Genomic DNA, 24927 nt, shown 5'->3' with positions numbered 1-24927 from the left:
AGACCACGCCTTCCGCAAAGTAGACCACAAGCTACTTCTTGGTAAACTAGAAAAATGTGGGATAGACAACATCCCCACCAGATGGATTTATAGCTGGCTGACAAACCGTACTCAACGAGTAGTCCTCAATAGTACTACATCCACATGGAGGGAAATAAGCAGTGGGGTACCACCAGGTTCCGTCTTAGGCCCAGTACTCTTCAACATCTTCATAAATGACTTAGATGAGGGAATAGAAGGGGAACTCATCAAACTGGCAGATGACACTAAGCTGGCAGGAATAGCCAACACCCCAGAACAGGGCTTTTCAACCAGTGGTACGGGTACCACCTGTGATACATTGGCACCTGACAGGTGGTACGCAACCATCCTAGAAAAGGTAGCGGGGGAGGGGAATGAGCTGAACCGGTGGCAGCACTGCACAAGCCTGAGCGAGAGACGGCTGGAGCTGCAGGGCTGTCAGGGCTCGGTGGAAGCGCCAGGTTCAGCACCAGGCTCCAGCTGGAGCTCGGCGCTGATCCCGGTGCTTCTGCTGAGTCCAGAAGAAGCGCCGACCAGCTGGAATGTTGCAGCATCTCCAGGGTCATGATTTACATTCAGATGCTTGGCAACTGGTTCATATTTATGATGGTCACAGTGTCCCAGGGTCATGTGAAGTGACCAAAACCTGCTGCAACCAACCAGCAGACGGGGGGAATAACAACCAAACACCCACCCCCACCCCCGCTTATTTAGCGGATGGCTGGTCACACACAGAATTAAAAGCACTTCATATTTACAAGTTAGAACAGTTAAAACAATTTTTTTTTAAAAAAGAAGCAATTATAAAACCTAAGAGGAAAACAGAAATAACATTTCAGAGTTTAATGTCGAGTTTGGAGATCCAGTCAGTAGCTGCCGTTGTTACGCAGAGGAAGTCCTTAAAATCTCCTGGGTATCTTCTATTAGTGCATTCCCTCACTATATGTTGGATAGTCTGTCGGGGAGCCCCGCAATCACATTGTGTTGAAGGTGTCTTTCCCCATTTATACAGAGAATCAGCACACACCCCATGAATCGTTCTAATTCTATTGTATGTCACCCATATGTGTCGGGGTAGATTAAATTCTGGAGGTATACTATTAGGATTAATATGCTCAGAAATATCTTGGGAGGTATAGCTACTCCATGCTTCCATCCACTTTTATACAGTGCTCTGATGTTCGGCCAGCAGCTTAAGCGCTGTGAGGAGTGGTGGATTTCTTGACTTCAATCGACCTCTTAAGAGATCAGAGGTATAGGCATGAATGGGTAGAGAGGAGTTTAGCAGGATCTTACTATACTCCCGAATGAGAGCTTCTTGTCGTCATAAGTGCGGGGGAAGTATGTGGCTAAGAACTGGTAGCCAGTAGATTTTATGCACCCAGTAATTCATCTCATCGTATGGTTGAGTTGAACATCAACAAGTCTTGTATGTGAGCTGTTTATCCATACAGGTGCGCAGTATTCCGCTAGAGAGTAGCAAAGCCCAAGGGCTGCGCATCGAAGAGTTGGAGCTGAAATTGTTCCGCATAGTTTTTGCAGAATGTTGTTTCTGCTGTTAACCTTGGCAGCCATATTCTGAATATGTTTTTTAAAAGACAGGGTCCTGTCTAAGGTGACCCCCCCAGATATTTTGGAGTTGCCTCATATGGGAGCAATTTGTTATTTAAGTATACATTGAGTTGCTCTTTTTGCCAGTTTATTATTAAGGTGGAAACATGATGTGACTGTCTTACTTACGCTTGGGATTAACCTCCATTGGTGGAAGTATGTGCTCAGAGTTGTAAGGTCGGCTGTAAGTACACCTTCTGTAACCTCGATGTCCTTGTGGCTATATGCTAATGCCAAGTCATCAGCGTAAGAGAACTTTGTTGATAACGTGGGTGGTATATCGGAAATATATAAGTTGAATAAGGATGGGGCCAGTAGAGAGCCCTGAGGGAGTCCATTATTCAGATGTCTTTGCTTACTAATTTTTTTAAATTCCATTTATATCCCGCCCTTCTCCGAAGACTCAGGGTGGCTTACAAGCTTAGCAGTAGCCTTCATTCTATGTATATGCCTGCTTATTAGGGCTTTCACACACACACCACCAAGCGGCATTATTACAAAGTCAGCTTATTGCCCCCAACAATCTGGGTCCTCATTTTACCTACCTTGGAAGGATGGAAGGCTGAGTCAACCTTGAGCCTGGTGGGATGCGAACCTGCACTAACTGCAGGCAGCTGGTGTTACTTAAGGAGGCATTAGCCCACTGCTCCACCAAGGCTCATTTTATCGCCCATGATGACTTGAAAGGTCCTTGCTGAGAGCATGTTATTTATTAGGCGGCCCATGGTCCTACAAGGGACAGCGTGGAGGAATTTGCTTAATAGACCATCCCTCCACACTGTATGGTATGCTGCTGTGAGATCCACAAATACAACAGATGTTTTCAATTTATTCTGATAGCTGCTTTCAATGTGGCTAGTAAGACTAAGGACTTGATCGGCACAGCTCCGATAAGGTCTAAACCCAGCCTGTTCAATCGGTATTTGTTCGTTAATTTTCTGCCCAATTCTGTTAAGTATCAACCTTTCAAGTAGTTTTTAACAAACACTTAACAGAGCTGCCCATCCTCAACAGAAATGCTCACAATGAAAACCTCGGACAGGAGGAAGAGCGCCGCCGGGCGGGCTGTTCTGTACCAGCCTGCTACCGGCCCTGCAGAAAAGGCAGGGACAACCCCTCCACAAACGGCAAGAGGCTGGAACTACGCCTGCCAAATTTATAGCTACAAAAACAAACAAGACACGAACCAAGAAACCGGAGCTTTAAGAAACATGAACCATCCGAGCGGTTGCCTTCAGCAAACCAGCCCTCCCAGACATTCCCCTTATATAGAGTTCAGGGCGTGGCTTCTCTCTGCCTCCTTCCGAGAAGCCCCATTGCCTTCCTCTGTTTACTCCTAATTGACTGCCTCCTGCATCGGGCGTCCTTGAAGAGGGCCAGCTGTGGGTCATCTTCATCCACGCTGTCAGGCTCACACAGCTGGGTCTCCGTGGTGACCAAGTGGGAGGGGCCTGGCTGAGGGCTCTCATCAGCAAGATCTTCAACCCCCTCAGCAAGCTCTTCAACACCCCCCTCCTCCTCTGAGTCGTCCGACCCAACTGCCGAACCCACAGGCTGACTCTGAATCACAACACGGGCAGGCAGGTGTCTTGCTCGGCTGTGGCTTGGGGGGGGGCACTTTTTTCAGTGCCTTTGTAACTTCGAACAGTCACTAAGCGAACTGTTGTAAGTCGAGGACTACCTGTACTTCATCACTTTTTTCCTTTATTTTTTTTTGGTCATCAAGTTTTTGACACCTTGCTTTTGACACCTTTTTGACACTGGCAGTACTCAGATGTTGCCATATATCCTAGAAGTGGTACAATGGGTGAAAAGGTTGAAAAGCCCTGCCCCAGAAGACAAGCTCGGGATCCAAAAAGATCTCCAACATGAAATGTAATGTGAGAAAAGCAAGGTTTTACACCTAGGCAGAAAAAAAAACTAAAGGTACAAGTACGGACTAGGCAAAATGTGGCTCAAAAACAGTAACTGTGAGAGGGACCGTGGAGCCCTAGTGTACGATCAGTGAAACATGAGCCAGCCGTGTGCGGCAGCAGCCAAAAAAGCTAATACAATCCTTGGTTGTATAAACAGAGCCACAGAATCAAAATCACATGAAGTATTAGTACCGCTTTATGAAGCCTTAGGGATGCGGTGACTCAGTGGGTTAGGATGCTGAGCTTGTCGATCAGATGGTTGGCAGTTTGGCGGGTCGAATCCCGGGTGAGCGCCCGTAGCAGAGTGAGCGCGTTACTCGTCCCAACCTAGCCAACCTAGCAGTTCGAAAGCACGTAAAAATGCAGGTAGAAAAATAGGGGCCACTACGGTGGGAAGGTAACAGCGTTCCGTGCGCCTTTGGCGTCTAGTCATGCCGGCCACATGACCATGGAGACGTCCTCGGACAAGCACTGGCTCTTCAGCTTTGAAACGGAGATGAGCACCGGCCCCTAGAGTCAGAAACGACTAGCACGCATGTGCGGGGGAACCTTTACCTATGAAGCCTTAGTAAGGTCATACCTGGAATCCTGCATCCAGTTTTGGTCACCACATTACAAAAAAGACGTTGAGACTTTGGAGAAAGTGCAAAGAAGACCAACTAAGATGATTAAAGGCCTGAAGACTAAAACATATGAAGAAGAGTTGCAGGATTTGGGCTTGACTTCTAGAGAAAAGAAGGACTAGGGGTGACATGATAGCAGAGCCTTGGTGGAGCAGTGGGCTAATGCCTCCTTAAGTAACACCAGCTGCCTGTAATTAGTGCAGGTTCGAGTCCCACCAGGCTCAAGGTTGACTCAGCCTTCCATCCTTCCGAGGTAGGTAAAATGAGGACCCAGATTGTTGGGGGCAATTAAGCTGACTTTGTAATAATGCTGCTTGGGGGTGTGTGTGAAAGCCCTAATAAGCAGGCATATACATAGAATGAAGGCTACTGCTAAGCTTGTAAGCCGCCCTGAGTCTTCGGAGAAGGGCGGGATATAAATGGAATTAAAATAAAAAAAATAAAAAATAAAAAATTCCAATATCTCAGGGGTTGGCCACAAAGAAGAGGGAGTCAAGCTATTCTCCAAAGCGCCCGAAGGGAGGACAAGAAACAACGGATGGAAACTAATCAAAGAGAGAAGCAACCTGGAACTAAGGAGAAACTTCCTAACTGTGATGACAATTAACCTGTGGAACAGCTTTGCCTTCAGACATTTGGGTGGCTCATCACTGGAGGATTTTAAGAAGAGACTGGACAGTCACTTGTCTGAAATGGTATGCTGGAGCAGGGGGTTGGACTAGAAGACCTCCAAGGTTCCTTTCAGCTCTATATTGATTGATTGATTGATCCTTCCAACGGTTATTATTCTGTAATTTTTTAAAAAAATATTCTTCTCTGTTCCATAGTACAAACACCAACCAAAGTTGGACCTAGCAATCGAGACAAAATTGGCAGGGAAAAAAACTTTTCAATGTTGCTATCTCACTGAGCAAACAAAACCTCAGTAAAATAAAATAATTGGCCCACAAGTCTCCTGGAAGATATTTTTAAAGATTTATTTTAACTTTAGGATAACAAATCGCCTCTTCCTTATCTACAAAATGGTGAAATTATCAGCCGATACTCCAAAACTTTAGCTGTTGAAAAAAAATTATAAAATAGCATGAAAGCTGAAAAACGGTTAATCAACAAACTCAAAATGCACTATTGTCTTAGAGAAGAGCCAGCACATATAGCAATTTAATGCAGCTGACTAGAGTGGAAACCAGAAACAATTAACACCAAGAGGCTAATTACATTCAGCTTGAAAACAGTACCACCACAGGACATACAACCTTAGGGGAGGCTTATAAAACACAGAGAAAAATACAATTTTGTCTAGTGCCAGCAGCAGGGGGGGGGTGTCTTCAAACTTGGCCCTTTTGTGACTTGTGGACTTCAACTCCCAGAATTCCTCAGCCAGGCACGCTGGCTGAGGAATTCTGGGAGTTGAAGTCCACAAGTCATAAAAGGGCCAAGTTTGAAGACCCCCCCGGCCAACAGTATAAATTCTGGAAATAGATCCTCTCTCCATTCACATACATTGTAATTTTCTATTCAGATCCGAGCAGGATTTGAGCATCTAGAAGGCGCCTGTTTTCTTGTCACATTACAAGACATGCTGGGCATTTTTAAGCAGGAGAACATAATAAAAAGGTCTCCCATCTCTGTGACCTGGATTCTTACCCTACTCTACATTTCTTCCTTCCTTCTGAGACTTCTGCAAAGGCTGCAAAGGGCTATCAGCGTTATGGAAAACTGGGGCCAAACAAGTACTTGTCAAGAGTTTGTCCAAAAGACGAAACCACAACCGGTGTTGTGACATTCCTATGTCATATGGAGACTTTAATATAGCTGAAGAGCTTCACACCTTTAAACCTCTGCTTTGCTGCCCTTTAACCTATCCCTATCCCTGAGCAGGTAGGTTTCATTCCCCCACAGCCCATAAGCCACGCGGGGTAGCCATTTGGGGAGATGTTAAAATGTACAGGGGATAAAAGACTGGGGGGGGGGGGAATTGCTAATCCTATTAAGAGGATTAATGACTATTCTCTTTCCTTTGGTTACTAGGCAGCAATTTATTCAATCGGTAAATTGCAAATAAGTTGGCTTCCTAGTATGTATGCGTTCTCAAGATCACTACGTGTGAAACCAAGTACTTACACAAACAAGCAACATAATATTCATCCGGAAAGCAGAGAACAGAATATACAGGCAGCCCTCAATTTATGACCGGTTAACAAACCGGCATGATGTGCAACTGATAATTCTCGTCATAAGTCAAAGACTAGCTGTATATTTCTCATTAAACGGCAAAAAGAGTCCCCAAGATTTTCTTAACCTCACGCCGAGCCCGGGGGAGCAGATCGACCATTCCAGTCGTCATTTTTGCCAATAAAGCTATGAGCACAAAAGCAATTGGCAAGTTTCGTTTGCTCTTTTTTTTTTTAAATGAAAAGCTGGCTCATTAAAAAGCATTTTAAAATAATAATAATAATAACAAGATGGCCAACTTTGCATGGGACATAAATTTCACGCCAGGGAACTGGGAGCAGCTGCCAACAGATAATTGGACCCCTATGCTCTGTGATTAAATACAGCCTCCAGTTTCTCCCCAGTTCAAGAAAAATATTATCGGACACCTGAAATCTCAGGATATTTCCAAGTTCTCCCAAGTAAGAGGGAGATTATTACCAAGCCCTCACCAGAGATGGCGGTTTCTGGCTTGCTTTTCTCTTATTTCCGAGAAAGGTAATGCCAAAAAAGTGGACGAGGTACTATTGCCTGTTTGAATTCAAAGCTGCAAAAATAAAATCAAAAAAATAAAATAAATTTCTCTTCTTGTTGCTGTGCATCTTCCCGCTGGTCAGAGATTCGGCTTGCTTTGCAGGTGGGTCTGCTGATGCTTGATCTGTAACCACTTGCGGTCGAAGCCTTCCCCGCAGTAGGAGCACTCGTGCGGCTTCTTGCCGGTATGTTGGCACTCGTGGCGGGTCAGGTCTGAGCGCCAGCAGAAGCCTCTCCCGCAAAAACAGCACTCGTAGCGCTTCTCGCCCGTGTGCCGTATACGGTGCCGGAGGAAACTCGCCGTTCCGTTGAAATTTTTGCCGCAGTCCTCGCAGTGCTTCAGCTGGTCCTTGGGGGTCTCCGGCTGCTCTTTCAGCTTAGCTTTCACCTTGCGGGGAGTCGAAGACAGCATTTGCACCTGGACGGGCGGGCGGCTCCTCCGCAGCCTTTCGGAATAACGGCGCGGCGGGACGGCGTCGGTTCTTCCTTGCTTCCAATGGCAAGAATGGGCTCTTCTGGGAAATATCGCTTGGAGATTTACGTCTCCGTAATAGGCCCACTGGATTTTTTTCTTCTTGCTTCCATTGGTCTCCTTGTCATTTGCTGAAAGGAAGAGTAGGAATATTCTCAGGAAAGGTAATCCTCGACTTACAGACGGCAAGCGGCCCCCAACCTTTTGGGCATCAGGGATTGTGTCAGAATCCATTTACATTTCATTTCTAACTAGCTCCTCTGATCTAAAACCAAATCTCACCTTCCCCTGGATTCTGCCATACTCCCAAGGGAGAGAGAGGTTATGCACACAGGTTTTACTGCTTTCTCTTCCTCTATTAACTACAGTGTAACCCAGGGCTTTTCAACCTTTTCACCAGCTCCAGCTGGAGCCTAGCGCTAATCCTGGCGCTTCCACTGAGCCCTGACAGCCCTGCAGCTCCAGCCGTCTCTCGCTCAGGCTTGTGCGGTGCTGCCACCGGTTCAGCTCATTCCCCTCCCCCACTACCACTTTTCTAGGATGGTCACGTACCACCTGCCAGGTGCCAATGTACCACAGGTGGTACCCGTACCACTGGTTGAAAAGCCCTGGTGTAACCTTTTGTTTGCCTTCGTGTCTGCTATCCATTACAAGGTAACAAATTGCCTCCTATACAATGCATCCCTCTGAACTTCCCCTCTCTAACCAAGAGTTAAACCAAAAGTTCAAACAAGAGTTAAACAGGAATAACAGACCAGGACTCTAGCAGATCTTCAAACGGTTGCCTTCAGCAACCAGCACCTCCCACACCTTCCCCTTTTATCAACAGTCCCAAGGCGTGGCTTCTCATTGCCTTCTCCTCCTCTCACCGAGTTGCCTCATTGCCTTTCTTTGTACTACTCTGCTGGATTGCCTCCTGCTCCTAGCATCCCTGTATAGATCCAGCTGTGAATCCTCTACATCCAATACCTCGTGCTCACACGTCTGAGTCTGATGAGGAACATGACGGGAGGGACCAGGCTGAGAGTCCTGGAGTGCATCAGAGCCTTCCTCTGACACCAAAGGCTCTCCAAACCCCTCCTCCTCCTCCTCCTCTTCAGAATCATCAGACTCAGCTGCTGGTATCACAGGCTGACGCTGAATCACAACAACCCCAGATGTAGTGGCCAAAGTTGCAATAGCAGTGGAAAAAGGGACTGATGAGCGTTTTTCACACTTACAACCATCGCAGCACGGCCACATAATCAAAATTCAGCATCAACTTGGCAACTGACTCATATTTATGACGGTTGCATTGTCTCGGCATCGTGCAAGCCCCTTTCTGATGAGCGAAATCATTGGGGAAGCCAGAGCAACTATTGCTTACTTAATGCAGTGATTTACTTAACAACTGTGGTGAGGGAGGTCGTAAAATGGCACAAAGTTCTCTTAGTAGCCGTCTCGCTTAGCGACAGAAATTTTGGGCTCAATTGTGGTCGTACGTCGAGGACCACCTGTATGCTTGTTTGAAGACCTTTCGCTTCTCATTCAAGAAGCTTCTTCAGTTCTGACTGGATAGTGAGGAATAGGAGGATTTATACTCCTTGCGGACAGCTGGACATTTGCATTCTTTTTTTGAAGAAGCTTCAAAAGAGAAGCGAAATGTCTTTAAAGAAAAACGAGAGAGTCCAGTTGCCTTGTGGGAAAAAAGCACCTTTGGGTTAATTGCATGGTGTTGATTTCCTGTCTGGACCGCCTGACAAAGGCGAAGGACAAATCTGAAGTCCTGAAACAGCTGATCAAGCTTCCTCACCATTCACTCCAACAATATTTTAATTTTTATGCATTTTCTCGTGTTGCCAACAGGTTGGGTTCTCCATCAGGTCGTACCCAGCCACAAACAGAAAGCCAAAGTGCACAGACTTTGATTTTAGCTAAAGTTATCTCTTCAAAACCTGCAGTGTTTGCTTTGCTTTTATAGTCCACCTTTCCTCTATGGCTGTTTTAGAGCGCAACGCCCAAAACCTGGCACCTAATCTGTTATTTACAGCACATGTAAGGCCCAGCAACTTCCAGTCATTCCTCCAGGCCTTCCTGTCCTCTACCATCTTCTGGAGTCCATTTAAGCTCACGCCTACTGCTTCAGTGACTCCATCCGGCCACCTCATTCTCTGTCGTCCCATTCTTCTCTTGCCCTCCATCTTTCCCAGCATGAGGCTCTTCTCCAGTGAGTCCTTCCTTCTCATTAGGTGGCCAAAGTATTTGAGTTTTAGCTTCAGGATCTGGCCTTCTAAAGAGAGTCAGGGTTGATCTCCTCTAGGACTGACCGGTTTGATCGCCTTGCAGTCCAAGGGACTCGCAGGAGTCTTCTCCAGCACCATAGTTCAAAGGCCTCAATTCTTTGGCGCTCAGCCTTTCTTATGGTCCAACTTTCACTGCCATACATTGCAACTGGGAAGGCCATAGCCTTGACTATACGCACTTTTGTTGACAGGGTGATGTCTCTGCTTTTCAGTGTGCTGTCTAGATTTGCCATGGCTTTCCTCCCCAGGAGCAAGCGTCTTTTAATTTCTTGGCTACAGTCTCCATCTGCAGTGATCTTGGAGCCCAGGAAAGTAAAATCTGTCACTACCTCCATTTCTTCCCCATCTATTTGCCAGGAATTGAGAGGGCCGGATGCCATGATCTTATATATATCTTTCAAGGAAATGGGACACTCCTGTATTTAGATTGCAAGATAATCACTGTTGCATTTTATAGTAATAAATAGTAATAAAAAGTAAAAACTTTCTTACAGGGATAAGGCTGCAGTGGTGGCTGGATTTGCTGCCGATTGTCTATGTTGGCTGGTCTCTGAGTTGATGCCATATCCGGTTTAGCTTCTGGCGTTTCTGGCTCCTAAAAGGGGGGAGGGGGGGAAGAAATGAGATGCCACTAAAATATCCACATTGATTCCAAAATTGTTGACTTATGGCATGCCCTTTTGCCCAAATAAAGGGTACAAACTGACACACAGAAGAGTTTCTGTAGCATAATGAGCCGTTAGTGGCACAGGGGTTTAAGTGCAGCATTGCAGTTGAACTCCTGCCCACAGCCTGGAGTTCGATCCTGACCGGCTCAAGGTTGACTTAGCCTTTCCATCCTTCCAAAGTTGGTAAAATGAGGACCCAGATTGTTGGGGGCAATATGGCAACGCTGTAGATTGCTCAGAGATCACTGTAGCGCACTGGGAAGCAGTATATGAGTCTACGTCAGGGGTAGGTAAAACCTTGGCTCTTTGATGACTCGTGGACTTCAACTCCCAGAATTCCTGAGCTAGCCACGCTGAGGGGAAAGGGAGAGGTTTCCAAGCTGAGCCATGCTGGCTCAGGAATTCTGGGAGTTGAAGTCCACGAGTCATAAAAGAGCCAAGGTGGCCTACCCCTGGACTAGGCCGCTTTATGACTCGTGGACTTTAACTCCCAGAATTCCTGAGCCAGACACGCTGAGGGGAAAGGGAGAGGTTTCCAAGCTGAGCCGTGCTGGCTCAGGAATTCTGGGAGTTGAAGTCCACGAGTCATCAAAGAGCCAAGGTGGCCTACCCCTGATATTGCTATAATATTAGATAGAACCGTGACACTTCAGAAAAAAAATCACATTGGGAAGTTTTCACAGACAATAAGAAGCCTCCCTTCATAACAGGGGCAGAAATGAGGTCAAAAATCCATCATGGTCTGGTGATGTCTCACTTAAGGACCACGTTGCTTAGCAACGGGCTTGCAGGTCCCAATTCTCATTAAGCGAGGACTACCTCTATAGCATTTCCAACAACCAACCAGGGGGAAAAAAGGGGCTTCCTCACCTGCTCTTCCCTCTGTTCGGGCGTTTGGAGCCGTCTCAGAAACTCCTCGGCCAGACCGACAGCTTCCAGGCACGTGTCCGGGATGCGTTCCTTGACCCAGTTTTGCATTTCCCGAGGCAGGATGTTCAGGAACTGCTCCAGAAGCAGGAGCTCCAGAATCTGTTCTTTGCTGCTCCTTTCGGCCCGCAGCCACTGGCAGAAGAGGTCCCGGAGCCGGGCGAGGACTTGCCGCGGGCTCTGGGCTTCTTGAAAGCAGAAACGGCGGAACGCTTGACGTTGCTTCTCCCGGATGGCGGCCTCCCGGCGCAGCACGGCTGACTTCACCTTCCAGTAGTCTTCCCGATCCTCGGCGGACAGGGCGACGAAAGCCTTCTCGGACTCCTCGCTGAGAGCCGGCAGCAGGCGCGTCACCCACTCTTTTTTCGGCCAGCGGCAAGCCACGGCGACTTTCTCAAAGGAGGCCAGGAAGGCCTGAGGATCCTCCCAAGGGCTGAGATCATCCAACAGCTGCTTCTTGGAAAAAGTGTCCCTCAGGAACTCCTGGTACTGCGTTTCCCACGGATTCAGCACGCAATGGTCCTCTTGATGGCGGGGCATCTCCAGGAATCCCATCTTTCCAGCTTGGGGGGCGAGAGAGGGCTGGGGGCCTGCTCCTAAGCCCAGCTCAGCTTGCAAACATGGAGTGCCGTCCCGTAGCCCTCCTTTCTTGGCTAGCTCCATCTTGTTTTCCAGTTTGAGACGGAGATCCCTTTTCTCCTTCCGCAACTTTGCCCTCGTCATAAAGAACCGTTTAAAACGGCGGCCGCCGAAGCAACGGACGTGCAGACGCAGCGAAGAACTCCAATTCTGGCTGCCTCACAAAAGCGTGGAGGGCTTGGCAGGGAAGCAAGGGTTCAGGTGTCTAAAAAAAGAAGAAGAAGGAAAATATGATCATCTTTTGCAGATTCTTGAAGGATTGAAAAACACTTGCCAGGAAACCACAAAGTCAAATTTGCAAAGCAAAGGATTCCTCTGAAACGGTTCGCTTTGCTGTCGAATCGAAAAAAGCAATGGGATTCACCTAAGGACCAAAATGAAGGGGTTGGATGGGGCTACAAATGGGGCTCCCTAGGAAAATCTAATACAGGCAGTCCTCAACTTACGGCCACAACTGAGCCCAATTTTTTTTGTTGCCAAGTGAGACATTTGTTAAGGGAATTCTGCCCCACGTGATCACGTGACTTTGGGACACGGCAATCTCATAAATCTGAGCCAATTCCCAAGCATCTGAATTTCGATCACATTGCCACAGGGATGCTGCAAATGGTCGTAAGTGTAAAAAACAGTCATACGTCATGTTTTTCAGCGCTGTTATCACTTTGAATGGTCACTAAATGAATTGTTGCAAGTCCAGAATTACCTATATAGCATTTTACCAGGGCTAGGCTGTCAGAGTTTATTCACCCATCACATAAAGCTTCAATGTGCAATTGAATTTTTAATTTTTTTAATTTTTTAATTTACTTTTACTTTTTAATTTTAATTTATTGCACAGATGACTTTAATTTAATTTTATCTTAATTTCTGTACTTATTATATGTTATTCTTGTTAGCCGCCCTGAGTCCTTCGGGAGATAGGGCGGGATATAAGTCCCATTAATAAATAAATAAATAAATAAAATAAATTACGGTACCACAATTATTAAATAAAACCACGTTAAGCCAAAAGCAAACAATAAATGCACGTTATGGTTTAATGCAGTGTTTCTCAACCCTGGCAACTTTAATGGGTGTGGCCTTAGATGTGTGGCCTTTACTTTAAGGCAGGAGTCTTCAAACGTGGCCCTTCCATGACTTGTGGACTTCAACTCCCAGAATTCCTCAGCCAGTGTGCCTGGCTGAGGAATTCTGGGAGTTGAAGTCCACAAGTCATAAAAGGGCCACATTTGAAGACCCCTGTATTAAGGTGTGGACTTCAACTCCCAGAATTCCCCAGCCAGAACAGCTCTGAGGAATTCTGGGAGTTGAAGTCCACAGGTTTTAAAGTCGCCAAGCTGGAGACATACAAGTTTAGGTTATTGACTAAGGGGCCACCCCTTGCTCAGTGCAGGAACACACTATTACAACAATTGTTTTGTTTATTAAAATATACTGTATTTAATTCTAATTTCATTTTATGCACCCAAGTGGCTGATAGGCTTCTCAAAACCGTGTGCCAGAGATGTAATCTGAATCCTCAGTTTGATCCTCCAAAATAAAAGGAATCAAAAGAAGCCAGAATCAAAAATATTAATTTTTAAAATGCCCAACCTATTTGGGGTGGTTTCATCCTTTTTCCAAAGACAGGGATAATTTCTTCAATTTCTCCAAGGAAGGGCTAAGGCTGGCAACATATCCTCTCTCAAACCCAAGTCAGTTTCAGGATTAGCATTTCAACCTCTTCCCTGAGGCCTCCACTACCACCAGGTGCAGTTAATCCCATTTGTAAGGCTAAAACCATTTGTAAATTATTTGTATTCCTTGAAGGCGGAGAAACCAGGTAAGAGGGGAACTATTTAGCAAGACAAAAGGCTGTCTTTCCCCTTTTCAATAGATTTAGATTGGAAAAAGGCCAGCCACAAGGCAGGATGTGTTATCAGAATAAGAGTTGGAAGGGACCTTAGAGGTCTTCTAGTCCAACCCCCTGTTCAGGCAGGAGACCTTATATCAGTGGTGGGAGTCAAATATGTGAACAACCGGTTCTCTGTGTGGATGCCGCTTCCAGAAGTCCATTCTGGGCCTGGACAACAAAAAATTAGGTACCGAAGTAGTGCGAACTGGCTGAGTCCCACCACTGCCTTATACCATTCTTATCTTTGGAGATGCGCACACACAGAGACACAAAGAATTTAGGGATGATCTTCATTAGGTCATCCCAACATTTATAATACTTTGCAGGAACTTGGTTCTAAATCTTTCCATCTATCTGCAAAAAAATGTGCACCCCCCCCCATTTAACAACAGAGGGCATTTTAGAAAGACAAATTACGGTACTTGCCAGAAAAAAAGATTATGGCGTAATAATTAAATATAGCTGTCGAAACCTACTTCAAGCCCCCATCTTAAGAAAGCAGAGCTTTTTACTAAGAATGAGAGACAGCAGGCATAATAGACGGGATCTGAGGGATTCCCGGACAGATCGAGATTTTAAAATTGTCCCTAAGCAAAACCCACCTAATCCCACCCGGTCGGTTCAGACCACCGGCCAATCCCCAGATGGTGAGTTCATCGTGGGAAAGGGAAGATAACATGAATCCGGATCATTCCGCAACTCTTCACACTTTCTTTTGAGGAAGGGGAGAAACAAACCAGATCCTGGAGGTTTGTATCTCTTCCCCCCCACCCGCTTTTTTTTCTTCCTTCCTAGCTGCCAGGTTAGGGAGAAGTCCAGAAAGGCAAATAAATAATTGTAGTTAATAGAGGAAGTGAAAGCAATAAAACCCACCTGCATATCTTCCCCACCCCACCCCCAGCATGGCAGAATCCAGGGGAAGGCGAGATCTTGCTTTAGATCAGAGGAAACAGTTAGAAATGAAATATAAACGGATTCTGACAATAGCATTATAAGCCATCATTAACTGGATTTATATTTTAGACCAGGGGTAGGCAACCTCTGCTCTTTTACGACTCATGGACTTCAACTCCCAGAATTCCTGAGTCAGCATAGCTGGCTCAGGAATTCTGGGAGTTGAAGTCCATGAGTCATAAAATAATAAATAATAATAATAATAATAATAATAATAATAATAATAATAATAATAATAATAATAATAAGAAGAAGAAGAAGAAGAAGTTGGAAGGGACCTTGGAGGTCATCTAGTCCAACCCCCTGCTAAGGCAGGAAACCCGAGGTTGCCTATCCCTGTTTTACACCATACCCAAGTTGCGGAGGCTCCCAATGATTTAAGCTTAGAAGAAGATAAACTGATGATGTAGTCATGGTTTGAATTAAATTAATTGGTGGTAACCCTAAGCCAGGGGTAGGCAAACCTCGGCTCTTTTACGACTCATGGACTTCAACTCCCAGAATTCCTGAGCCAGCTATGCTGACTCAGGAATTCTGGGAGTTGAAGTCCATGAGTCGTAAAAGAGCCCAGGTTGCCTATCCCTGTTTTAGACCATACCCAAGTTGCGGAGGCTCCCAATGATTTAAGCTTACAGAAGATAAATTGATGATGTAGTCATGGTTTGAATTAAATTAATTGGTGGTAACCCTAAGCCAGGGGTAGGCAACCTCGCTGGCTCAGGAATTCTAGGAGTTGAAGTCCATGAGTCGTAAAAGAGCCGAGGTTGCCTATCCCTGTTTTAGACCATAGCCAAGTTGCGGAGGCTCCCAAAGATTTAAGCTTACAGAAGATAAACTTACGATGTAGTCATGGTTTGAATTAAATTAATTGGTGGTAACCCTACACCGCTTTTTGCCTGCTCTCTTTTAGCCCGCCACTCACTCAAACCCAAACCCAGCGGGGTCTGGCTGACCCGACTTTACAGCCCAGGAAACTTGGGAGTTCATGGAGTCAAAGCACGTGTAAACGCGGCTGGGGTCAAGTGGCAGAATTCGTACTTGCCGCCATTCGGCTTGAAACAGGCCAGCGGCAGCCTACAAAACTCCTTGCGACGTGATCCTACGAGGGATCCCCTGCGAAAGAAAACCCACTTTAAAAAGAGGGAAGGAGACGGGTTTGAATCGGAAGACATCGATGTGGATGGAGGGAGGCCGGAGAGGGCCCCAATCCACAATCAGGCGGGGAGGGCGGGTCGTCTGAATGCACCACCATCTCTTGCAAAAACCTCTCCAGGGACTGCATGGGGGATGGGTTTGGATTTTATTGTTGTTTTAAATGTATTTTAACCTATTGTTATAACTTGGGCATCTCCTTTAATTCTTTCTTAACTTTTGTATTTTGTACTTTTATATGTTTGCCCTGTTCACCGCCCTGAGTCCTTCGGCAGAAGGGCGGTATACAAATAAAATTATTATTATTATTATTATTACTACTACTATATTATTATTATATTATTATTATTACTATTACTATATGTTTGCCCTGTTCACCGCCCTGAGTCCTTCAGCAGAAGGGCGGTATACAAATAAAATAATAATAATAATAATAATAATAATAATAATAATAATAATATTGTATTTTGTACTTTTATATGTTTGCCCTGTTCACCGCCCTGAGTCCTTCGGCAGAAGGGCGGTATACAAATAAAATTATTATTATTATTATTATTATTATTATTATTATTATTATTATTATTATTATTATTATTATTATTACTATTATTATTATTATTATTATTATTATTATTATTATTACTATTACTATTATTATTATTAGCAGTGGGCTAATGCCTCCTTAAGTAACACCAGCTGCCTGCAATTAGTGCAGGTTCGCATCCCACCAGGCTCAAGGTTGACTCAGCCTTCCATCCTTCCGAGGTAGGTAAAATGAGGACCCAGATTGTTGGGGGCAATTAAGCTGACTTTGTAATAATGCCGCTTGGGGGTGTGTGTGAAAGCCCTAACAAGCAGGCATATACATAGAATGAAGGCTACTGCTAAGCTTGTAAGCCGCCCTGAGTCTTCGGAGAAGGGCGGGATATCAATGGAATTAAAATAAATAAATAAAAAAAAATTATTTCTCGAATTTATTAAATTAATACGCCGCCCCCCCTCCGGGCTATTCCGAGCGATGTTGCTCTTCCTTCCCCTCCCGGGCGGCCCCTAACCCAAACCCCAATTCCAGCCGCCTGGATCCCCCTCGGATTGACTTTTCCCCGCAGCCTCAATTTTCCACGCGTGAAACCTGCCCCACCCCCCACTTCGACGCAGGCCGGCCCAAAAAAAAAAAAAAAAAGCAGAGAGGTCTTTTGAAAGATAGACTGCCCCGAGCCACGCTTCTCGACCACGCCGCGCTTCTTTTCCTTGCCTGGAAGAACGAAAAGGCAGAAGCGAACTCACACGTGTCCAAACCCGCGTGCTTTCTCCTCCCCCCCCCTCCCGCGCCCTCCCAAGCCCAGAGAAACGGATGATGGATCAAGTTGCACAAACCAGGTTTGCTTCCCCCCAAATTCGCCTCCGCTCCAGGGTTTGCAGCTGAGCGGGAAGGAAAAACTAGCCGGCGTCCTCTTGCCCTTCTTTTTTTTTTTTGCATGCCAGATCTGGGTGCGAATGGAGCCCGGCCCGCCTTAAACTTTTTGCACGACCCCCTCCTTTTCTCTGGCCCCGCCCCTTTTTTGGGGAAAAATAACAAAAACCACAACCCCCTGTAAGTCTGGGTCAAGGTGGGATAGGAGCTTTTCGGGAGGTGGGGAAAAGCTTAAGCAAAACCCTGGGGGTGGGGATGCCATTCACACGTGAATGGCAAAAGAGAGAGAGAGAGAGAGAGAGAGAGAGAAAAGATTTGGGGAAATAGGCCTGGGGGTGGGGATGCCATTCACACGTGAATGGCAAAATAGAGAGAGAGAGAGAGAGAGAAAAGATTTGGGGAAATAGGCCTGGGGGTGGGGATGCCATTCACACGTGAATGGCAAAAGAGAGAGAGAGAGAGAGAAAAAAAAGATTTGGGGAAATAGGCCTGGGGGTGGGGATGCCATTCACACGTGAATGGCAAAAGAGAGAGAGAGAGAGAGAGAAAAGATTTGGGGAAATAGGCCTGGGGGTGGGGATGCCATTCACACGTGAATGGCAAAATAGAGAGAGAGAGAGAGAGAGAAAAGATTTGGGGAAATAGGCCTGGGGGTGGGGATGCCATTCACACGTGAATGGCAAAAGAGAGAGAGAGAGAGAGAGAAAAGATTTGGGGAAATAGGCCTGGGGGTGGGGATGCCATTCACACGTGAATGGCAAAATAGAGAGAGAGAGAGAGAGAGAAAAGATTTGGGGAAATAGGCCTGGGGGTGGGGATGCCATTCACACGTGAATGGCAAAAGAGAGAGAGAGAGAGAGAAAAAAAAGATTTGGGGAAATAGGCCTGGGGGTGGGGATGCCATTCACACGTGAATGGCAAAAGACAGAGAGAGAGAGAAAAAAAAGATTTGGGGAAATAGGCCTGGGGGTGGGGATGCCATTCACACGTGAATGGCAAAAGAGAGAGAGAGAGAGAGAGAAAAGATTTGGGGAAATAGGCCTGGGGGTGGGGATGCCATTCACACGTGAATGGCAAAAGACAGAGAGAGAGAGAAAAAAAAGATTTGGGGAAATAGGCCTGGGGGTGGGGATGCCATTCACACGTGAATGGCAAAATAGAGAGAGAGAGAGAGAGAGAGAAAAGATTTGGGGAAATAGGCCTGGGGGTGGGGATGCCATTCACACGTGAATGGCAAAATAGAGAGAGAGAGAGAGAGAGAAAAGATTTGGGGAAATAGGCCTGGGGGTGGGGATGCCATTCACACGTGAATGGCAAAAGACAGAGAGAGAGAGAAAAAAAAGATTTGGGGAAATAGGCCTGGGGGTGGGGATGCCATTCACACGTGAATGGCAAAATAGAGAGAGAGAGAGAGAAAAAAAAGATTTGGGGAAATAGGCCTGGGGCAGGGCCGGCTTAATACGTCCTCTGCGAAGCACCTGCGATTTGATTGATTGATTGATTGATTGATTGGGCCTCTGTTTTCCCCATGCCAGCTGAAGACACTACTAGGTAGGTTTGGTAGAGAGAGCGTGGTTGGGTCAAAATCCATCCAAAGACCTGGCTTGTATTACTCCATACCAATATTTCTCAGCTTCGGTAAGTTTTAAAAACGTGTGGACTTCATTTCCCCCAGCTGGCTGGGGAATTCTGGGAAATGAAGTCCAGACCGCTTAAACTTGTTGAAGCTGAGAAACACTGCTGCATGCATTGATTGGTGTGATCAGTGGCTTGTAAACTATAGTTTAGGACAGAGGTCTTCAAACTTGGCCCTTTTATGACTATAAAAGGCACGCTGGCTGAGGAATTATGGGAATTGAAGTCCATGAGTCATAAAAGGGCCGAGTTTGAAGACCCCTGGTTTAGGATTTAAATATTTATTTTTATTTTATTTTAATTCCATTTATATCCTGCCCTTCTCCGAAGACTCAGGGCGGCTTACAAGCTTAGCAGTTTTAGCAAACCACCCCCAATGGGATCATGGTTAAGCAGTCATTAACCGCTATTATTGTAATGCAGGTGGAATTCTGGCATGGATGCCAGCCCCAGCCTGACCTATATTCCTGGAAAGCTTTTCCTGACTGGGGACCAGGGATTCTTTGATTCCAAGATGTACATCAGAAAATTCAGGAACGCTGTTTGGACCATTTGCATTTTGCAGCTGTGGAAGGTCTCTTAATTCCTCAGTGCAAGAAACATGGAAATGGCTTGCCTGCGTTTGTGCAACATTTAACCTAGTTACTGAATCATTTTGGGGACTTGCGTTCTATGCTGAACCAGGAACTAATAGTACAAACGGGTTGGGCTCATAGTAACTCAGATTCGCCCAGAACAAAAATCTAAGTAAATGGATACTATTTCAGCCATTTGTCTGAAATAGTATGCAGGGGTAGGCAACCTTGGCTCTTTTCTGACTCGTGGACTTCAACTCCCAGAATTCCTGAGCCAGCATGGATGATGCAGGAATTCTGGGAATTGAAGTCCATGAGCCATAAAAGAGCCTAGGTTGCCTACCCCCTGGTATAGGGTTTCCTGCTTGAGAAGAGGGTTGGACTAGAAGACCTCCAAGGTCCTATTCTATTCTATTCTATTCTATTCTATTCTATTCTATTCTATTCTATTCCTTATTCCTTTCCATATTCTATTCTATTCTATTCTATTCTATTCTATTCTATTCTATTCTATTCTATTCTATTCTATTCTATTCTATTCCTTATTCCTTTCTCTATTCTATTCTATTCTATTCTATTCTATTCTATTCTATTCCTTATTCCTTATTCCTTTCCATATTCTATTCTATTCTATTCTATTCTATTCTATTCTATTCTATTCTATTCTATTCTATTCTATTCTATTCTATTCTATTCTATTCTATTCTATTCTAATCTATTCCTTATTCCTTATTCCTTTCCCTATTCTATTCTATTCTATTCTATTCTATTCTATTCTATTCTATTCTATTCTATTCTATCCTATTCTATTCCTTATTCCTTATTCCTTATTCCTTTCCATATTCTATTCTATTCTATTCTATTCTATTCTATTCTATTCTATTCTATTCTATTCTTATTCTTATTCTTATTCTTATTCTATTCACGTCTGGGGTAGATGAGAATTTGGGTCTGCTCCCCACAGTGCATCCCCTTCCCATGGCCTACCCTGGACCTTTTCCAAAATACTGATTGCAAAAGAGCAACCAGATGTGGATTTCCCTAACTTTGATCCCTACAATAACCTTGCAGGGTAGACTGCACTGAAAGAAAAATGGCTCGGAGTCTCGCCCCTTGGGAAGCTTCCATACCTTGGGGGGTGAGGGGGTGGGGGTGGAATGAGAATCTGGGTCTCCCTCCTTCCCTGTGCCCCACCCTGCCTTCCTTCCAAAACAGGGGTGTCAAGCTGCCGGCCTGCGGGCTGGACGCGTCACGACGAAACCGCGCCCACCCCATTGCCGGCAATGGGGAAAAAGCTCCAATACGTCGCGTGACATCACGTGACGTCGCGAGTTTGACATGCCTGTTCGAAAATATTGAATGAGAAAGCACAATCGAATGTAGTTCTCCCTTCATTTGACCCCTACAACAATCCTGTAGGGTAGGCTGGCATGAAAGAAAAGTGTTTCAGAGACACACACACACCCTTTCTCTCAGGGAGTTTCATATTTCGAGGGATGAGGATCTGGGTCCTCCCCCTCCTAATTCAGCCTCTTCCCCATGCCTCACCATGGCTCCAAAATACAGGTAGTCCTCGACTCAGGACCACAATTGAGCTGAACATTTATGTTGCTAAGTGAGACACTTGTTAAGTGAGCCTTGCCCCATTTTGCGACATTTCTTGCTGCAGTTGTTAAGTAAACCATTGCCGCTGTTCAGTTAGTAGCATGGTTGTTAAGTGAACCTGGCTTCCTCACTGACTTTGCTTGTCACAAGGTGGCAAAAAGGGATCTCAAGTGATTCCGGGACACTGTGATCGTCATAAACATGAACCAGTTGCCAAGCGTCCAATCTTTGATCACATGACCAAGGGGATGCTGCAATTGTCACAGAGTCACTAATTTCAGTCCCATTGTAACTTTGTTGTTAGCTGTTGTTAGCTGCGAAGTCGTGTCCGACCCATCGCGACCCTATGGACAACATTCCTCCAGGCCTTCCTGTCCTCTACCATCTTCTGGAGTCCATTTAAGCTCACGCCTACTGCTTCAGTGACTCCATCCAGCCACCTCATTCTCTGTCGTCCCCTTCTTCTATTGCCCTCGATCTTCCCCAGCATTAGGCTCTTCTCCAGGGAGTCCTTCCTTCTCATTAGGTGGCCAAAGTACTTGAGTTTTAGCTTCAGGATCTGGCCTTCTAAAGAGCAGTCAGGATTGATCTCCTCTAGGACTGACCGGTTTGATCGCCTTGCAGTCCAAGGGACTCGCAGGAGTCTTCTCCAGCACCACAGTTCAAAGGCCTCAATTCTTTGGCGCTCAGCCTTTCTTATGGTCCAACTTTCACTACCATACATTGCAACTGGAAAGACCATAGCCTTGACTATACGCACTTTTGTTGACAGGGTGATGTCTCTGCTTTTTAGTGTGCTGTCTAGATTTGCCATGGCTTTCCTCCCCAGGAGCAAGCGTCTTTTAATTTCTTGGCTACAGTCCCCATCTGCAGTGATCTTGGAGCCCAGGAAAATAAAATCTGTCACTACCTCCATTTCTTCCCCATCTATTTGCCAGGAATTGAGAGGGCCAGATGCCATGATCTTGGTTTTCTTAATGTTAAGCTTCAACCCAAGTTTTGCACTCTCCTTCTTCACCTGCAACAAGAGGCTCTTTAGTTCTTCTTCACTTTCTGCCATTAGAGTGGTATCATCTGCGTATCTTAGGTTGTTGATATTTCTTCCGGCAATCTTAATTCCAACTTTTGATTCATCTAGCCCTGCCTTTCTCATGATGTGCTCTGCATATAAGTTAAATAGGCAGGGCGACAGTATACAGCCTTGCCGGACTCCTTTCCCAATTTTGAACCAATCAGTGGTTCCGTGTCCAGTTCTCACTGTTGCTTCTTGACCCGCATATAGGTTTCTCAAGAGACAAATAAGATGGTCTGGTACTCCCATCTCTTTAAGAACTTGCCACAGTTTGTTATGATCCACACAATCAAAGGCTTTAGCATAGTCAATGAAGCAGAAGTAGATGTTTTTCTGGAACTCCCTAGCTTTCTCCATGATCCAGCGTATGTTGGCAATTTGATCTCTAGTTCCTCTGCCTCTTCGAAATCCTGCCTGCACTTCTGGTAGTTCTCGATCCACATACTGCTGAAGTCTAGCTTGTAGGATTTTAAGCATGACTTTACTAGCATGAGAAATGAGTGCAATGGTGCGATAGTTTGAACATTCTTTGGCACTGCCTTTCTTAGGAATTGGAATGTAAACTGATCTTTTCCAATCCTGTGGCCACTGTTGAGTTTTCCAAATTTGCTGGCAAATTGAGTGTAGCACTTTTACTGCATTGTCTTTTAAGATTTTGAATAGCTCAGCTGGAATACTGTCACCTCCACTAGCTTTGTTGTTGCTCAGCTTTTCTAAGGCCCACTTCACTTCACATTCTAGGATGTCTGGCTCGAGGTCAGTGACCACCTCATTGTGATTATCAGGGACGTTAAGCTCATTCTTGTATAGTTCTTCTGTGTAATTTTGCCACCTCTTCTTAATCTCTTCTGCCTCTGTTAGGTCCCTGCCATTTTGGTCCTTTATCATGCCCATTTTTGCATTAAACGTTCCCTTCATTTCTCCAATTTTCTTGAAAAGATCTCTGGTCCTCCCTATTCTATTGTTTTCTTCTATTTCTTTGCACTGTTCATTTAAGAAGGCATTCTTATCTCTTCTAGCTATTCTCTGGAATTCTGCATTCAATTGGGTGTATCTTTCTTTTTCTCCCTTGCCTTTCGCTTCCCTCCTTTCCTCAGCTATTTGCAAAGCTTCCTCAGACAGCCATTTTGCTTTCTTGCATTTCTTTTTCTTTGGGATGGTTTTGGTTGCTACCTCTTGTACAATGTCACGAACCTCTGTCCATAGTTCTTCAGGCACTCTGTCTATCAGATCTAATTCCTTAAATCTATTTGTCACCTCTACTGTATATTCAACAGGGATATGATTTAATTCATACCTGACTGGCCTAGTGCTTTTCCCTACTTTCTTCAGTTTAAGCCTAAACTTTGCAAGGAGAAGCTCATGGTCTGAGCCACAGTCAGCTCCTGGTCTTGTTTTTACTGACTGTATAGAGCTTCTCCATCTTTGGCTGCAGAGCATATAGTCAATCTGATTTCTGTGTTGACCATCTGGTGATGTCCATGTGTAGAGCCGTCTCTTGGGTTGTTGGAAAAGAGTGTTTGCTATGACCATCGTATTCTCTTGACAGAATTCTATCAGCCTGTGCCCTGCTTCATTTTGCACTCCAAGGCCAAACTTGCCTGTTATTCCAGTTATCTTTTGGCTTCCTACTTTAGCATTCCAATCCCCCATGATGATAAGAACATCATTTTTTGGTGTTAGTTCTATAAGGTGCTGTAGTGCTTCATAGAACTGGTCAATTTCATCCTCTTCAGCACTGGTGGTTGGGGCATAGACTTGGACTACTGTGATATTGAATGGTTATTGAATTGTAACTTTGAATGGTCACTAAACAAATTGTTGTACTGGTCACATGACCCAGGGGATGCTGCAATGGTTGTAAGTGTGAAAAAACACTTGCCAGTCTCTTTTTTCCACAGAATGTGGTAACTTTGAACGGTCACTAAAGCAGGGGTAGGCCACCTTGGCTCTTTTATGACTCGTGGACTTCAACTCCCAGAATTCCTGAGCCAGCCATGCTGAGGGGAAAGGGAGAGGTTTCCAAGCTGAGCTATGCTGGCTCAGGAATTCTGGGAGTTGAAGTCCACGAGTCATCAAAGAGCCAAGGTTGTCTACCCCTGGCCTATACACTAAACTAGTCTTCAAACTTAGCCCTTTTATGACTTGTGGACTTCAACTCCCAGAATTCCTGAGCCAGCCATGCTGAGGGGAAAGGGAGAGGTTTCCAAGCTGAGCTATGCTGGCTCAGGAATTCTGGGAGTTGAAGTCCACGAGTCATCAAAGAGCCAAGGTGGCCTACCCCTGGACTAGACCGCTTTGTGACTTGTGGACTTCAACTCCCAGAATTCCTGAGCCAGCCATACTGAGGGGAAAGGGAGAGGTTTCCAAGCTGAGCTATGCTGGCTCAGGAATTCTGGGAGTTGAAGTCCAGGAGTCATCAAAGAGCCGAGGTTGTCTACCCCTGGCCTATACACTAAACTAGTCTTCAAACCTAGCCCTTTTATGACTTGTGGACTTCAACTCCCACAATTCCTGAGCCAGCATAACTCAGCATGGAAACCTCTCCCTTTCCCCTCAGCATGGCTGGCTCAGGAATTCTGGGAGTTGAAGACCACGAGTCATAAAGCAGCCATAGTTTCCCCCATGCTGGCTCAGGAATTGTGGGAGTTGAAGTCCACAAGTCATAAAAGGTCTAGGTTTGAATAGTTTAGTGTATAGGCCAGGGGTAGACAACCTC

The 24927-nt window shown here is 45.5% G+C and overlaps 1 protein-coding gene and 1 long non-coding RNA gene across 2 annotated transcripts in view; one reads left to right on the top strand and one right to left on the bottom strand.

Annotated features, from left to right (window-relative positions):
* LOC310636547 overlaps positions 1–24927 on the top strand; it is a 331701-nt gene that overhangs the window by 32474 nt on the left and 274300 nt on the right. The gene's annotated exons all lie outside the window — the stretch shown is intronic.
* Positions 6716–11991, bottom strand: LOC310633327 (zinc finger and SCAN domain-containing protein 16-like; the record flags this gene model as incomplete). Its single annotated transcript, XM_083351030.1, has 3 exons — positions 6716–7522; positions 10166–10268; positions 11212–11991. The coding sequence occupies 3 exons, from the start codon at positions 11989–11991 to the stop codon at positions 6999–7001; spliced, it is 1407 nt and encodes a 468-aa protein (XP_083207156.1). The 3' UTR covers positions 6716–6998.

This window comes from Vipera ursinii (assembly GCF_947247035.1).
Source record: "Vipera ursinii genome assembly, chromosome: 2".
Taxonomy (NCBI): domain Eukaryota; kingdom Metazoa; phylum Chordata; class Lepidosauria; order Squamata; family Viperidae; genus Vipera; species Vipera ursinii.
This window is presented reverse-complemented; position numbering and strand designations above follow the sequence as displayed.